General features: G+C 39.3%; 1 protein-coding gene across 1 annotated transcript in view; it reads right to left on the reverse strand.

Annotated features, from left to right (window-relative positions):
• ptprt (protein tyrosine phosphatase receptor type T) overlaps positions 1 to 15,214 on the reverse strand; it is a 485,707-nt gene that overhangs the window by 81,781 nt on the left and 388,712 nt on the right. The window contains exons 21-23 of the mRNA XM_084740791.1: positions 10,454 to 10,546; positions 8,679 to 8,788; positions 1,292 to 1,379 (exon numbers count right to left, since the gene is read on the reverse strand). Coding sequence (XP_084596917.1) covers positions 1,292 to 1,379; positions 8,679 to 8,788; positions 10,454 to 10,546 — 291 coding nt within the window. The remainder of the gene's footprint in view (positions 1 to 1,291; positions 1,380 to 8,678; positions 8,789 to 10,453; positions 10,547 to 15,214) is intronic.

Here is a 15,214-nt window from a genome sequence, read left to right on the forward strand (position 1 = left end):
TCCTCCAGCCGAATGAAGGTCTCTTTACCCGGTGCACCTGATACACCTCAGCATGTTTTATTAAACCAATGGTCGGACCTTGGCTTTCCTCAGACATCTCTCTCTCAACCCTGGGTATTATTTGATTTTTTTTTTTAATATTGGTGGTGGTGTATGATAACTGAGTTTTTGGACCAATAACACAATTGTGATTTTTTGACCCCACACTTTAAAGGAGAAAACCCCAGCTTTCAAAAATGAGTACTGCAGTCCAAATAGTGAATTGGAGTCATAACCTGTATATTAAAAAGGTTGAAACCCTCTCTAATACATGATCTATGATTGAAGTGACTTGTTTCCTCCATCCGCTGCTCCCCAGACTCAAAGCGACACTGACAAGCGATTATGAGTCCTCCACTGAAAGTTGATCAGCTGTTTATAACTGTCAATTGTCTGTCAAGCCTGTTATCCTGAAAACAAAACCGTTATAAACATCTACTTTTTCTACAAGATTAGAAATGATGTCTTATGACTTATGAAAAGACACTCAATTACATTCTGACATAAATTCAACTCTAATAATTGCAAAATGGGCCTGGAATGGAAATTTCAAAGTAGAACAAGCTGGCCGTAGCGTTGTTGTAGAAGAAGTCAGTATTTAAACTTAGCATGTTATCCTTAATCTATAATGATTTTAGTATTTAGTACAGTAAATATATGACATAGCTCTCCTTTAATTTTTCACTAAATGTAATGGTTAATACTTGAAATGATTATTTAAATCAGGAATATCCAAATAAATTTAAAAAAGTAGACAAAAGTACAAGTGACCAAGCTTTTGATGCCATCTTTTGGTACGTGACAGTCTTAGACTCGACGCTTGAGATACATTTAGATCAGTTTCCAAAGAGTAATTGTAGTAGATACCCCGACCGCATTGTCTAACAGACATATCAGGTGAAATAAATGTGTTTGAGGTGTATTCATAAAGTTGAAATCATGATATTATTTTTCCAGGTGGTTAACCAGTGAGAAACAGCCATGCAAAGATAAAAAAAAATAAATAAATGAATAAAATAAAGAAATTTAGCTCACACCACAATTATTCCAAACCAAACTGGACAAGACCAACAGGTACTAAAATAAATGTCTTGAAATAAACCATACTGAACCAACCCAGACTGAAGTGAACAAGATCAGACCTCACTAAGCTTAACTGACCTTGGTACTGAGCTAAATGAAGTCGCCACCATAATCAAATTCAGCAAAAACTACTGCAGGAGTAGTCCATCTATGTCATTGCAGTACTCACAAGCGATGATGTTGCCATAGCGATTCTTGTTGCGGTTCTCATCCTTCTTGGCCGTTTCCCAGGGCGCCGTCTGTCCTTCTGCCAGGGCCTGAACATACAACAACAATTGTTTCATATTGAAGTACGAACACAGAAATATGCATACACACATGGCCCGATGCCCAGAGCTTGTAGCCTGACACATGGGCAGGCAGAAGTTAAAACGGCAACATGAATATTAATGAAAAGACAATCAACTGATTGTTCACAGCAGACCGTACTCTTTACCACTCGGGGCGCCGAGGGTGTCACAGCTGAGGCATAACAGAGTTCGGACTTTTCAGAAGATGGCAGAGCTTGCAGGCAGGACACACGTGACTCAAAGTTCAAAACATAAAAACTAAAATCGACTTTATAAGCTTAACTGTTTCTCATTTAAATTCATGATGTAAAATATAAAAATGATTTGGATAAATCCTTTTCTTTTGACTTCTTATTGTCATTTTAGTAATCTCAGACTTTCTTCTACTTAAAGTAAAAGTGAACAAGTACAGAATATTGAACTGGCCATGATGTTTGTCATAATTTGAAAGCAATACCAAAACGTACTGGAACAACAGGGACCATGATGGAAATAAGTCCTGGACTTTATTGTGTTTTTCCTGACAACAGCTGTTGTTGTTCACATGGACAATATTCCTTCAGTCCAGTCATTCTTTCTGATTACAAATACCAACTTAACTGTTGCTAAATAAAGTGATCAAATTAAACATGAGTGTTTACTTGCCCCAAGGCATTAATCAGAACTTTTTTGACACCCAAAAACTGATTCCACTCACTGTGAAGAGTCTGTTTTTCCAGAAATACAATATAATAAGAAGCTGTGCTGTAAAATTTCAAGATGGACCCACTTGGTAACAATATTAGCATCTTTAAGTCATTTAAGTCAAATCTTTCAGCCGCCATGTTTCTCTCCCTCCCAGCAACTCGTTCGTAACATTAAGCAGACACACGCAGAAAGTATATATTCCAACCTGAGATTCCAACAATCGAATTCAGTGTTTATACGGTTATCATTTTCCTTTTGATCAGACTATCAAAGCACTTTTATTCTGATTGGCCTGTGACACCGCTTTCCAACTGGAACCATTGCGATCGAATGAGCAAACAGCTGATCGTTTCAGGTTTTTCTCACTGAGGTTGTTCTAACCTGCTTTGTGCGTCGGCGAACAGGCTGAGTGATGTGACGCTTGTTCGAAAAAACAACTGACGTCCTTTTCCCCCATGAAACAGCGAGGGTGAGAAAAAAAATTAACAAGGCTGAGAAGCATCACCTTTTATATGATCCACAGCAGCATGTTTATGGGAATTACTTCAAAAAGAGTGAGGTTTTGAAGGAAAGCGGGGAGCAGCTGGGAGTTACAAGTAAGTAAACTGTCCGCTTATTATATAGGAGGCAGAACAAGGCTGACTAAAGAAAATTCTCTTAGCTATGAATAAATAACTTAAACACTAACATAGAAATAAGAGGCCCCGCAGAAACATTGCACTTATTATACATGGACATTATTTTCACCCTCCATCTGCTTGAGTTTGCCAGCTCACTTCCAGTTAGAAAGAGGTGTTATTGTGATTATTTAGGGTCCATGTAAACACTGGTATTTTTTTTAATACTGCATTTAAACCTTTGTCAACTAAACTAAACTAAAAAAAGAGTAGCTGCAAAGAAATAAAAGTTGGTCTAAATGTCCTCTCTTTCCTTTATTGTTGGTTTCCCTGGTAATTTTCTCTAAAAAAAAAATGCATAACAGCAGTGCTGCTCATTAGCCAACTTGAATATCCAAAATGTTAGACCTTCCAACTAGCCTGTGAACACAGTACAGAAGTTCTGACTAGAAATATTCCAATGGCAGAAATCCCAGCGCCATCAATCCCAATCAGGTCAGTTTATCATTTGGCCAGGTTACTGATTTCAGCCGACTACTTTTGGTGAAAACATAACCCCCTTCCAACACCCTTCTGCACTGATTTAAAAGCAACCAGCAGCGAGGAGAAATCCGACAACGGATGGAACAAAATATATTCCCGCACATCTGAAATGAAAACGTGCAGGTAAACACTACAGGAGCTGAGAAGAGACGAAAAGTTTGGGGTTTGTTGTTCCGTCGGTTTGGTCTGCGGGAGAATATTCTGTCAGTCCTTTGTTGGAAGAGAGAAGACAGATTGTCCCGTCTCCCTGCTGTGATGTTGGCCCGTGTGACAAGCCGTACAAACATAGCAAGGACAAAATGGGCATGTGTGTGTGTTCATGTGTGTGCATTCATGTACATCATGTGTGAGGAAAAATGCACATATACAGTACAAGTTTCCCTAGACACACTTTTGGCTGTAGTTAATTGTGAGTGTGTGAGAATGTATTGGCATGTATACATTAAATCTGTGCGTGCCACATAATACTGTAAAAAAAAAAAAAATCGTGTGTGAATTTTTGTAAGATCATTCTCAAGCTTTTGCTAAGCAACCAAACCCCAACTCTCAAAGGTCGCCATATGGACACTGAACTATTTTAGAACACCATTATAACACACTGGAAGAGGTCACACACACACACACACACACACACACACACACACACACACAGTCAGTCAGTCATTCTCCCTATAGGGACAAGTGAGCAGTCCTTTTTGAGTCCATTAAGGGCTTAAGAAGACCAGACAACAGCTTTCACTTTCAGACAGTGATATGACCTACATACACACACACGCGCACACACACGCGCGCACACACACACACACACACACACACACACACACACACACACACACACACACACACACAAAATACTATACAAATGCACTGTGACAGAAACAGACACCTAAACTTATCGCTCAGTCAAGCAGAAAATGGATTCTTTTAAAGTGGCATATGGGCCTGAGTGTGTGTGTGTTTGTGTGTGTATCTACTGTATGTGCATGTTTTCCACATTGCATACATTCATTTGCAAAAACTAAGCAGAAAATTGTTTTTTTGAATGTCTTAGGTAGGAGGCATCAGTAGGAGGGTTATGCATGTATGCATGCATGCATGTGTGAGTGGATTTACATAAGGTGTGGGTTGGTTGCCCCTTTTTTCAACCTGATAAAGCAAGACCGTCTCAATCAAACACCTCACATCTGAATTCAGCTGCTTTTTAGGATTATTAATATTCTACATGAGAACACGGAATAGGGTGGGCGGAGAGAGGACGAGAAACACACACACATAAACACGCACACACGCGCACAAACACACACAGCATCTGTTGTACCAGTGAGTGGGCACCTCAGTTTTCCTTCCCACAATAATGGTTAAAATTACGAAAATAAATCTATTTAAAAACTCATGACCAAACTGAAACGTGTTGGAATCACAGTGCGTTCGTTCCCTACAATCTACCAAGTTTTATTCTCACGAGGGAGACTGAAAGCCTGCAGGGCTTATCATTGGTCTCCTCCAGTTATAAATTTGAGCATATCAGAAGGCAACTAAAGTTACTAATTACAATGACTTTAACCCAAGTTTACATAACAGAGGACTGGACTTGAGTCACAAATTCAATGAAACTTTATTTGACGAAATTAAGAAAAGACTCAACTTGGACACCAATGACTCGTGACTTCATTGGGGCTTGAGTCTTTTGATTTGACTTGATTACTTCCCCCACGCCCATAGATGAAAAAAGTCTGTTATTTAAAAAGCGTGAATCACAAATCGATTCATGTCCCTTTGTTTTAGTCCCAGCAAGTCAACACTTGATTCGACAGCATCCAATCAAATTGCAGGAGAGATTCATGGAGAACTAAAGTTATGTTGCTGAGCTCCAGTTGGACAAAATGATACCAAAGATAATGTTGTTTGGGTATAACAACTATGCAGTGGTCAACAGACACAACAACCTCCAACTTCATCAACTTTTAAAGTTGTACAAAAGGTGGTAAGTCAAGGCTCTGTTAATAAAATGGCCTTAAATTTGGTGAAGAGCATTATGACTTAAAGTTTAAGACTTGGGATTTCCCAGAGGAAAATTCTGTTTCTCACAATCATAGTTTTTATTTTGTCTTCTGAGAAATAAATGATATTCTTATTTTGATTTCACTGAAGTCTCATCTGAAATCTGGCATCTGAAAAAAAGCAGCAAAACAAAAGAAAAGCAGGAGATCTTGTGTCTCAAAGATTTTTCCTGGAACAACTTTAATTTGACCACTGAGACAAATTTAAAATCTCATTTAAGGCAAACTAATTTTCTTGTAGATGAATTTAAGATCAGTGCAGTGAGACAAAAAAAAGGACATTTTAAGATCTTCAGTTTGGTTCAAGTTAGTCTCGGGCTGAGACAAGACAAAGGCTGGAGCCGAATTTGAGTATGAGAAAGTGGTCGAAGTTGGTCTGAAACTTATCTTAAATTAAGAGACACAGGCTAGACAAAGGTGAGATTGTATTTATAACTTTTCTTTTCACTTAGGCTGTCAGTCATGCCTTGGGACTTAAGCGCAAAGACTTATTATTATTTTTATTATTGTCTTAAAAAAAAAAAAAAAAGCAGAATATTCCTTTTAATGCAAAAGGTGTAATCCCAGTGGGGAACGGCACGTTGACAGCGTAGCTGCTGTTGGTGTTAGTGGGGTTAATGGGCTTCAACATTGGAGGTCACGTCACACATGGACAAGAAGACGCTATATGGGGTGGGAAGGTGGACACACATGCGTGCAGAATTTATTGTGCAGTTTGTATAATATGTGGTTGTGTTTCTGCTTGTCCAGTGTATGTCTTTCTCCATTAACTGTTACTGACAGGTGGCAGCTACCAGCACTAATAATAAAACTCCATCCTCTGTGTCTTTCTGTCTGTCTCTTGCTCACACACACATAGATGCACACACACACCTTAGAAAATAAATCACATTTGCTCTCCCCTGAAACGTATCAGTGGGTATAAACCAAAATGACAGGAAGCAAATGAAAATATAACATACGGCATCACGGAGGGACAATTTTCAACCTGCATGCAGAGTTGGTAATAGAAAATATTCATTCTTTTGAGAGCGCAAGGGAGAGGGACGTAGGGAGAAACACACTCTTCCTTGTGTCTTTTCAAAGATTCATTTTCAGCGGGAGAGATAAAGCAAATGACAGGAGAATAAAGAGAAGACAGGAAGGAAGAAGGGTTAGGGGTTCGGTATAGGGATAAATAAATGGAAGCGAGGGAATGAGGATTTGTAAGGAAAATGATCCCATGGTAGAGCGCCCATGACAAAGAATGATTGTAAAAATGTCTGTTTGTGATAAAGTGTGCTCTAAACAAACAGTCAGCCCAGGCTGGGAGAGGAAGTCAATGTAAAAAAAAACAAAAAAAAAAGGCTTATGTACAAAGAGAGAGAATGAAGAGGAAGAAGGCAGATACATGAGATGGGAGGAACAGAAGAGAAAAAGAAACAGGAGAAGAAAAAGGTCACACTTTATTTTACAGTATACTTGTAAGACATAACAAGCTGCACTTTGCATCAAATTACTATTATTATGTATTAGACAGTATGAGACCCTTTATTAGACCCTTATCAGACTCAGAGGCTAATATTGCACACATTACAATAGAACTCTACAGTAAACTAAAGTGTATTATTTCACACTGTTAGACTTTTTACTTTATAGTACAGTTCTGTTGAAATGTGTCTGATATTACCCTGCAATAATAAATGTCTGCTACTGTCTAATAAAGAACATATTATATAAAATTTTATACAAAGTGTGGCGTTTTAAATCTACATCTTATTAATGAACTGTAAAATAAAGTGTGACCAAAATATAATTGGGTTGAAACACGATGGAGACAAAATAAAAGGAGTAAAGGGAGAAAGAAAGACTTCAGCAGAACGAAAAAGGAGAGTGGTAGTTGGAGGAAGAAAACGAGGGAGACGACAAAGGAAATGATGAACAGTTAAAAGAAAAGGGAGAAGAGAAACAATAACAAAAACTGGTGAAGCTGTTGGAAAAAAGAAACCGACGAACAAAGAAAGAAGAGAAAGAAGAAGAAAAACTTGGGAGCACAGAAAGTAAAGGGACAGAAAGTTTGTCTTACTGGCTGCCTGTTTGTTTTTCTAATCATCAATAATGATGAGGTAAAGAGTTAATAATTGATAAGAGTCGTCCTTCCTCATAAAACCAAAACCAAAAACACAAACGTGCTGCACAACTGGGAAATGACAACAGAGGAAATGTGGATGCTGTTTGCAAAATAAAGGAATCTAATTACCAGGTGATACTGCTGAGATGCAAACTTCATTTATTTATTTTAGTTTCAAAAACTGTATTACATTGAATCTTAAATGGAAAACTGGTAACTTGTGCCCTGGGAAACACTCAGATGCTATTTTACATAAAAATCAAAATACTCAAATACTAATGCTATATGTCTCATACTTATAATATCAAGGTAACTGGCTACATGCTTCATAGATGCCCACAGGATCCTGCAGTCTCACTAAAAAAGAAGTGAAGCCACAATGGATTTGGGATTCAAGAAATGGCAAATATTTATATAGGATGGCACTGAAGCTGGTTTTTCAGCCATTCAGAAGGACGGTAGTGTCTATTTTTTATTGGAAACCCTAATTTGGTGCATTAGCTGGGACGTGCATGTAAACTCCCCCTCCATCTCCGCATTGGCTGGAAACTTGAGAAACATTTAGAGAGACTGTTTGCAGTCGGCAAGCTTAACCACAAAATGCTGCTAAATCCTACGCTCTGGTCCTTTAAATAAGAGTATTATAATCAACAAAAGATTATAGGTTGAAAAACTTTTTTCAAAAGTTTATTTAACTTGGAGTGAAGACAGCTGCCTTGAAAGTTTGAGTTTTCTAGACTTTTTTTTTTTTTTGTGCGTTTTCTCTCACAAACAACTAATTTGTAACACAACAGCTCTATGCACAAAAAACATCCCATCTCTTACCAGTTGTGTAGTGGTGTGGGGCAATGAAACTCAGTCACAACTACCCTTGATTGTTTGAAACTTTGCAGTGTAACTTCCATTCGGGGCCATGGGGTCAGCTGCAGCATATCACATCTTATACTTAACAAGAGGCACAGATACACCCTAGACATGGTGCCAGTCTAGTTTAGAGCGTAGAATGTGCTTATTATAAAAGAAAACGTGCCTCTGTCTGACCTCACTGTTTTACCAGCAGTTATATTTACACATTCTGGGGTCACACAAACATTTTATTATACCTATTATCTGTGTGCTGTAGCTGCAGACCTTTGCCCTTCTTAGTAATAGCTGCTTGTAATGTCGATCTAAACATTGATGCCTAGTTTACTGTTGTTCTCATTATAAGCTGCTTGGTGTATGTGTGTGTGTGCGCCTCTCTATTCACCTCATATTCCTCCTTGAAACCGTAGCCCTGTCCACATTTCATCTGGGTGATGTGCTGGAGGAGGTCGGCAACTCGAATAGCTGGCTGGAACTGGCCCGCCTGGAACTGACCTGCAGGAACAGAAACATTTTACAGGAAAAGAGACAGAAAGATATGAATATGTAAACAAGATGGTACACACAGTAAGTGTGTGGGAGGGACAGTGGGTAGGTGGGTGGATGGATGGATGGATGGAAAAAAATAATTATACCCAATTCCAGTTCTAGTCAGTCATATAGTGAATAACCAACTTCAGCAAACCAAAGCAGCAAAGTAACTGTCTTTACCTTGATTAAAACACTCAAATAAGTAACTTAGTTACTATGCAAATTACTGGCTGTTTCTGTTACATCTTATTGCTGCATCACCAAACTATAGGGTAAGTAACAAACTTACTAACTGCTGTACATGCAACCTGACTTATTAACAACATTGCTAAAAGTGTGTTTACTCCTAAACTGCTTGAAGCGATGGTACCAAAACCATTTGAATCCAATCATACCAATCATAATCAGGATGTGCTGTGAACCCTGATGTTGCTACAGTACGACGAATATAAGAGCTCTTTGATATCTGCAGCCTAAAATACTCTCTTGACCACTCTAGTGTAATGTGTCCCCCCAGGCTGCTTTCCTTTTAATTACTGTCATGACAGCAGCTTGAATACATATCAGTTGCTCAGCAACAGTCACACGCTTGATACTAGTCCAACTCCTGTTTGCAGGTGTGTCAAGGTGAACTGCTTTCAACTGACACATTTCTACACAAATGAAAAGTAGAAAAAAACAATACAAAAAACTTATGTTCTATGTTTAGATATCTTCAGTGAGAGGCCCAATTAGCTAGGCTATAATTAACTAGCTAACTAGCTGACTGATTTATGAGATAACCGATTAAAAACCAAACTGACAAGCTAATTAATTATTTGTCTTCCTGCATGCTTGACTAATTTACAGACTGACTAATAACACAACTGAACAGCTAACTAAATGGCTATTTAAATTGCAACTTAGTTAAATTACTGACTGGCAGACAGGCAAGCTGATTAACTAGATAACTAACTGACCGACTACCTAACTAACAAACCAAACTGTCTCCCTGGTTTTCTCACTATCTAGCTAGATGGCTAAATAACAGCTAACCATCTATCTAACTGTATGATTGACATGATAACTGATAAATTAGCCAAACAAATTCAACAAAACAAACTGACTACATAACTAGCAAAGTGACAAATTAGCAGTCAGTAAATATATACTGCCCGCCTGCTGTCAGTACATTTAAATTAACAAAATTATATTTCATTAATAAACCAAATAACTGTCAGACTGATTATCTCACTATCTAGCTCATTTCACTGTTATTGTACCTGTTGAACCTGACTAACTGACTAACTAACCACCTAACTAACAAACTGACAAACTAGCTTCCGAAATAACTACCTGATTCAGTAGCTAACTAACCAAATTCCTGCGTGACTGACAAATTGACTGGATAACTAATAAAGGAACTAAACAACTAAGTTAATGAGTAATGGCTAGTCAGGTGTTTTAGTGACTGGCTGGCTAAGTGGCTAAAATAACTGACTAACTACCTAGCTAACTAACAAGCACAGTGATTGGGGACTAACGAGCTAACTATTATTTAACTGCCTAACTAGGAAACTTACAAAACTAGTTTAGCAACTAACTAGCTGACTAACAAAGTAGCTAACTGCTTTGGTTATGTGCACATACCACTCTGGTAGGAGAGCTCCACAGACTCACAGCCTCCATAGGGAAAACTCTGCAGGGTCAGAGAGGGCTGGGCAAGCGATGGCTGGCTACTGTCTGTTAGTGGAGGGAGAGAGAAAGAAGGAATAAGTTACCATGACAACCAATCTCCCCTCCACAACCCCCCACTCCCCCCCACCCCCTTCGCACACACATACACACACATAGTCAGCACACCGTGCATTATATGGACCCTAGGTGAGAGAAGATTGGTCGCTGATGACAAGCAGTTGAGTTAAATGAGTCACTTAACACGCCGAGTCCTGATTGGTGGGCATGACGTTACGACAGTTAATTAAAATATCTCTCCCCCAATTAAGGAAGAGACAGATTGATTGGATGAGTGCATGGGCTCTATTAGTCAGGACAGATGGAGGGAGAGATGAAGGTTTCAAGGGACAGAGGGACTGATGAAGGAATGTCACATGTCAGGAGCTGCGCCAGAGGACCAAAAAAGGGAGAGGAAATAATTTTTATTCAAGTTTTTAAAGTTTTTTTTGTTGAGGATGCTTGTAAAAGTGGGTGACACCATTACACATATACTGCATCCACTCCCAATATGATGACTTATTTGAGAGTTTATTTATTTCCATCACTTGCATTCTCTTTTTTGGTAGGTCACCTTTCGTACCTCAGCAAATCAAGTATAACAGGAACTTTCTTTGGTGCAAATCAAAAAAAAAAAAAAAAAAGAGCATGAAACGAATGAGGAGAAAAAGGAAATCCATTTTCAAAAGTCGAAAGAAGCCCATTTTAGTTTATATTATTAGACAGTTGTGAAATATTGAATGTTTTAATCTTTGCATTGTGGTTTTAATAAATTAAAATGCCACTTTTTGTTCAGTGCTGCGGCAGTTCTGCTTCTGACAACCAGCCAGGCCTGTAGATGAGTGTGCATCTCAGAAGGAAAAGGGGCTCTAATATAAAACTGCACGACTATGTTTCCTTAATGGAGCTATTTGCATGTTAATGACGGCTGTGGATTCATTAGTGGCCTAAAGTGGCTCCTCCATAAGCCAATCTAAACACTGGCTTCCCTAAACGAATGAAGAATGAGCCGGCCACATGGGTCACTCCGCAGCTCCTGCTTGGGCGCGTGTGTTTGTGTTTAAATGTGTGTGAGTGAGTGTGTCGTCCAAAGAAAGGAAAAGGAGATTAAAACAAAAACAGGCAAGAGGATCTAATTACTGTTACACTGACTGGTTAAAAATAACTTACAAGACCTGTTGTGTACAAGGATGAATTGATAAAAGAGTAAAAGACATAAGTGTGATGAAATGAGAGGGGTGGATGAAAGGGAAGACGAGGGAGAACAGGAGAATAAACGAGAAGCATAAAGAGGAAATCAGAAGAGCAGTGAAAGAAAGGGAAGAAAAGAAGAGGCGGAGCAGGAGGAAACAAAGGAAAGATGGCATGAGGAGAGTTTAGAGGAGAAGTGAGGCAGGAAACAGATGGGGAGGAAAAGCGAAGGAAAGACGGGAGTAAAAGGCTGAGGAGAAAAGGAGAGATGAGGAGGGGTCAGGACAAACACAAACTATCTGCTCAGTGAAACAGAAACAGGTTGTACTTTACATTCCTCCTTCACACCGTCTCTCTAAGATAGTTCAGTTGAGAATTGACTCCAGCGCTTCACCCCATCACATAAATCTTTATAAAGTCTTCTCATCCTCCTTAACTATGTCCTCCTTTGTACTCCTGAAGTAGCCCTAACTCCTACTACTAATTTGCTTGTCAAGTACATTTTAGAAGAAATGTAACTGCTGCCTGGACTCGGCTCAGGAAGGGGGACGTCCATCCTCACACTGCATAGAAGTCATAAGGTGGAGATCTGGATGAATGATGTGTTTGTGTGCTATGTGTTGTTAGGTTTAAGCTACTTAAGGCTTATTTTATGCCCTCCTTACCTACGAAAATAGTGTTTACAGTAATGCAAGCATCACTTCCACATAGGGCTGATAATTGGTACTCAATACCTTTAAGTTATTTATTAAAATGACTCAATTCCATGTAGTATCAAAACTACGATATCTGCATTCAGTCCTTTCAATACCCAGAAATCATGGATTTCTCTGGGTCTCATCAGCATTGGAAACATACACAACTTAACAAAATATACAAAAAAAGAGAGAAAATATCCAGTGCGAGGCAGTTCTCTGGGCAAAAATGCCTGGTTGATGCCAGAGGTCAGAGGAGAACAGGCAGACTGGTTCAAGATGATAGAAAGACAACAGTGCCACCAGATCACAGATCACAATCCAATAGAGAACCTTTGGGATGTGGTGGAACGGTAGATTCGCATTACGGACAACTGTGTGCGATGCTATGATGTCAATATGGACCAAAGTCCAATGTTTCCAGCACTATTCCACAAAGAATTAAGGCAGTTCTAAAGGCAAAAGGGAGTCAGACCCGGTACTAGCACGGTGTAACTAATAAAGTAGCTGGTGCTTCACGCCTGCACTGACTTAAGCGATATTTAGCCAACACCATCCACAATATTTCCCAAAGTTTAACCAAGAACTAAAAGTTAAAAACATTAAATTCTCCATACTATGGTTTCTGGGTGTGGTATATACCTATTTTGTCCATGTAACAGGTCTGCAAATCCTAAAGACCAAAGTCCATGCCAGCGGGAGTTACTCACTCTTACAGAAAACACTTCTCCTGAAACATCTGGTTTGTAATCCAGCCTTTGTTCCATCACGTGGTGACATCACTATGTAGCATGTTTGCATAATGTGCAGCTAGAATAGAACTGAAGCCTGATGTAAAGCTACAATGTTTCCATGACCCATGATTGTCTCTCTAAAAAGGTCCATGGTGAGGTTTACACTCCAGCTGAGCTAATAAAAAAAAAAAAAACTATGTGTCTGTAACTTCCCTGTTGTTTCCTAACCTCCCCAAAGCATTTTTCAAACTCAGTGACATTTTCAAATATATCCCATGAATACCAGCAGGAGACATTGTGCTTTTGCTTGCCTTTCTTGCCCTCTTCTTTTTTCCCCCCTTTTCTCATCCAGCTTTTATTGCTTTCTCTTTTGTAGCCCATTCTATTTCTGCTTTAATTAAGTTAGTTACTGGGTGTTGCCCTCCGATGGCATCGCTGCCTCCACACAGTTAAACAAACACATTATATTCTTGAACAAGAATACACAGAATCCAGCTAAAATACAACAAATATACTCACAAAAAATCACAGACCACAGGGGTCGCACGCACTGTACAGCCATCACAGACACTTCCTTTGTCTCTGAAACTCTGGAAAATTCCCAGGGCTCCTTGCAGCAGCCTCCAAGGTCACAGGTGTGTTTGAATGCAGATGTGTAAGGTCATATACACATGGACGTGTGTGTGTTCCTCCTTTAATGAAAGTGTGCGTGTTGCATGCCTACCTTTCAAAATGTGGGGTTTTGTATATAGCTGTGTGTGTGTGTCTAAGTGTGTGTGTGTGTTAAGTCGCACCAAGGTCAAATATGCATTAAGCCAGGCATGAAATGGAGTCATAGCGGCAGCTCCACAACACTGACTATGATGAAGACATCTCAATGCTAATGGGGAGATTTATTGACCCCACAGTCACAAGGGTGTGTGTGCATGTGTGTGTGTGTGAGATAGAGACATATGGAGAGCACTGAGTGTGTGCAGATAGTTTGACAGTGTAAGAGAAAGGCATTGATTGAGAGAGAGAGAAGTGAGTGTTGGGAGTTTTTGGCTTGTGTGTGTGTGTGTGAAGGCCGTTTACACTGTCAGTGAGTGTGTATGTTAATGCAGTCCTTCATGCTTGGCAGTGTGCTATATAAAGTTCCCTCCTCCCATCTTGCGACTTTATTAAGACTCAGTTATGGATGACTTCGACTCAGAGTATCACTGTGTGTTAACTCTTAACACAATCAGCACGCCTGTCTGTCTACCTGTGTTCCTGCGTCACTTTACAGAGTTAGAGGTCACACATTCTCATGAAGCTATGTAGCCTTCACTTGTGACGAATCTTTGCATGATTAATGCAAATATAATTCTGCATTCGCTTTTTCGTGACAGTGCTTGTACTCAGGCTCTTGAACAAGCAGGCAGTTTTATTCTGTCAAATATTCAATAATGTTATTTTTCTCTATAAGGACTGACAAAGTGATTTGGCAAAGGACATTGCAGTGGGTAATTGGGTTGAGTACAAGACTATTCTGCAGGAGAGTGACGTTTAAAGGGCTAGTTCAACCCAAAATGAAAATTCTGTCTTTATCTACTCACTCTCATGCTGACTGAACGTCAGGTTTAGTTTTTTACTGCAGGAGTTTCACAGGAAAACAATGTGGCAGAATCTCCCAAACAATTGAAGTGAATGGTGATGAGTCTTCAAATGCAAAAAAAAACTACAGCATACAAGTATAAAATGCCCCCATTCTGCTTGTCTGATGCAATCCAAGTCTCCTAAAGACCCAAAATGCCAAGTTGACAAAACAAAAGGTTATTTACACAATGTTTTTAGCCTGAATCTTCACTGTAGATCATTAGCTTGGAGCCACGTTTACTGAACTGGGTGTGTGTGGCGTCACGGTGTGCAAACGGCATGTCGGGACTTTCAGAAACTTGGATTGCTCTAGATGAGAAGTATCTTTGGGAGATTCTAGAACACTGCTTTTCTGTGAAACTCCAGCAGTGTTTTGTGGACTAACAAAATAAACCCAATCCGATGATGACCGAATTTCAATTTTTGGGTGAACTATCCCT

The sequence above is a fragment of the Lutjanus erythropterus genome, chromosome 2, assembly GCF_056507025.1.
Source record: "Lutjanus erythropterus isolate fLutEry1 chromosome 2, fLutEry1.hap2, whole genome shotgun sequence".
Classification (NCBI taxonomy): Eukaryota; Metazoa; Chordata; class Actinopteri; order Lutjaniformes; family Lutjanidae; genus Lutjanus; species Lutjanus erythropterus.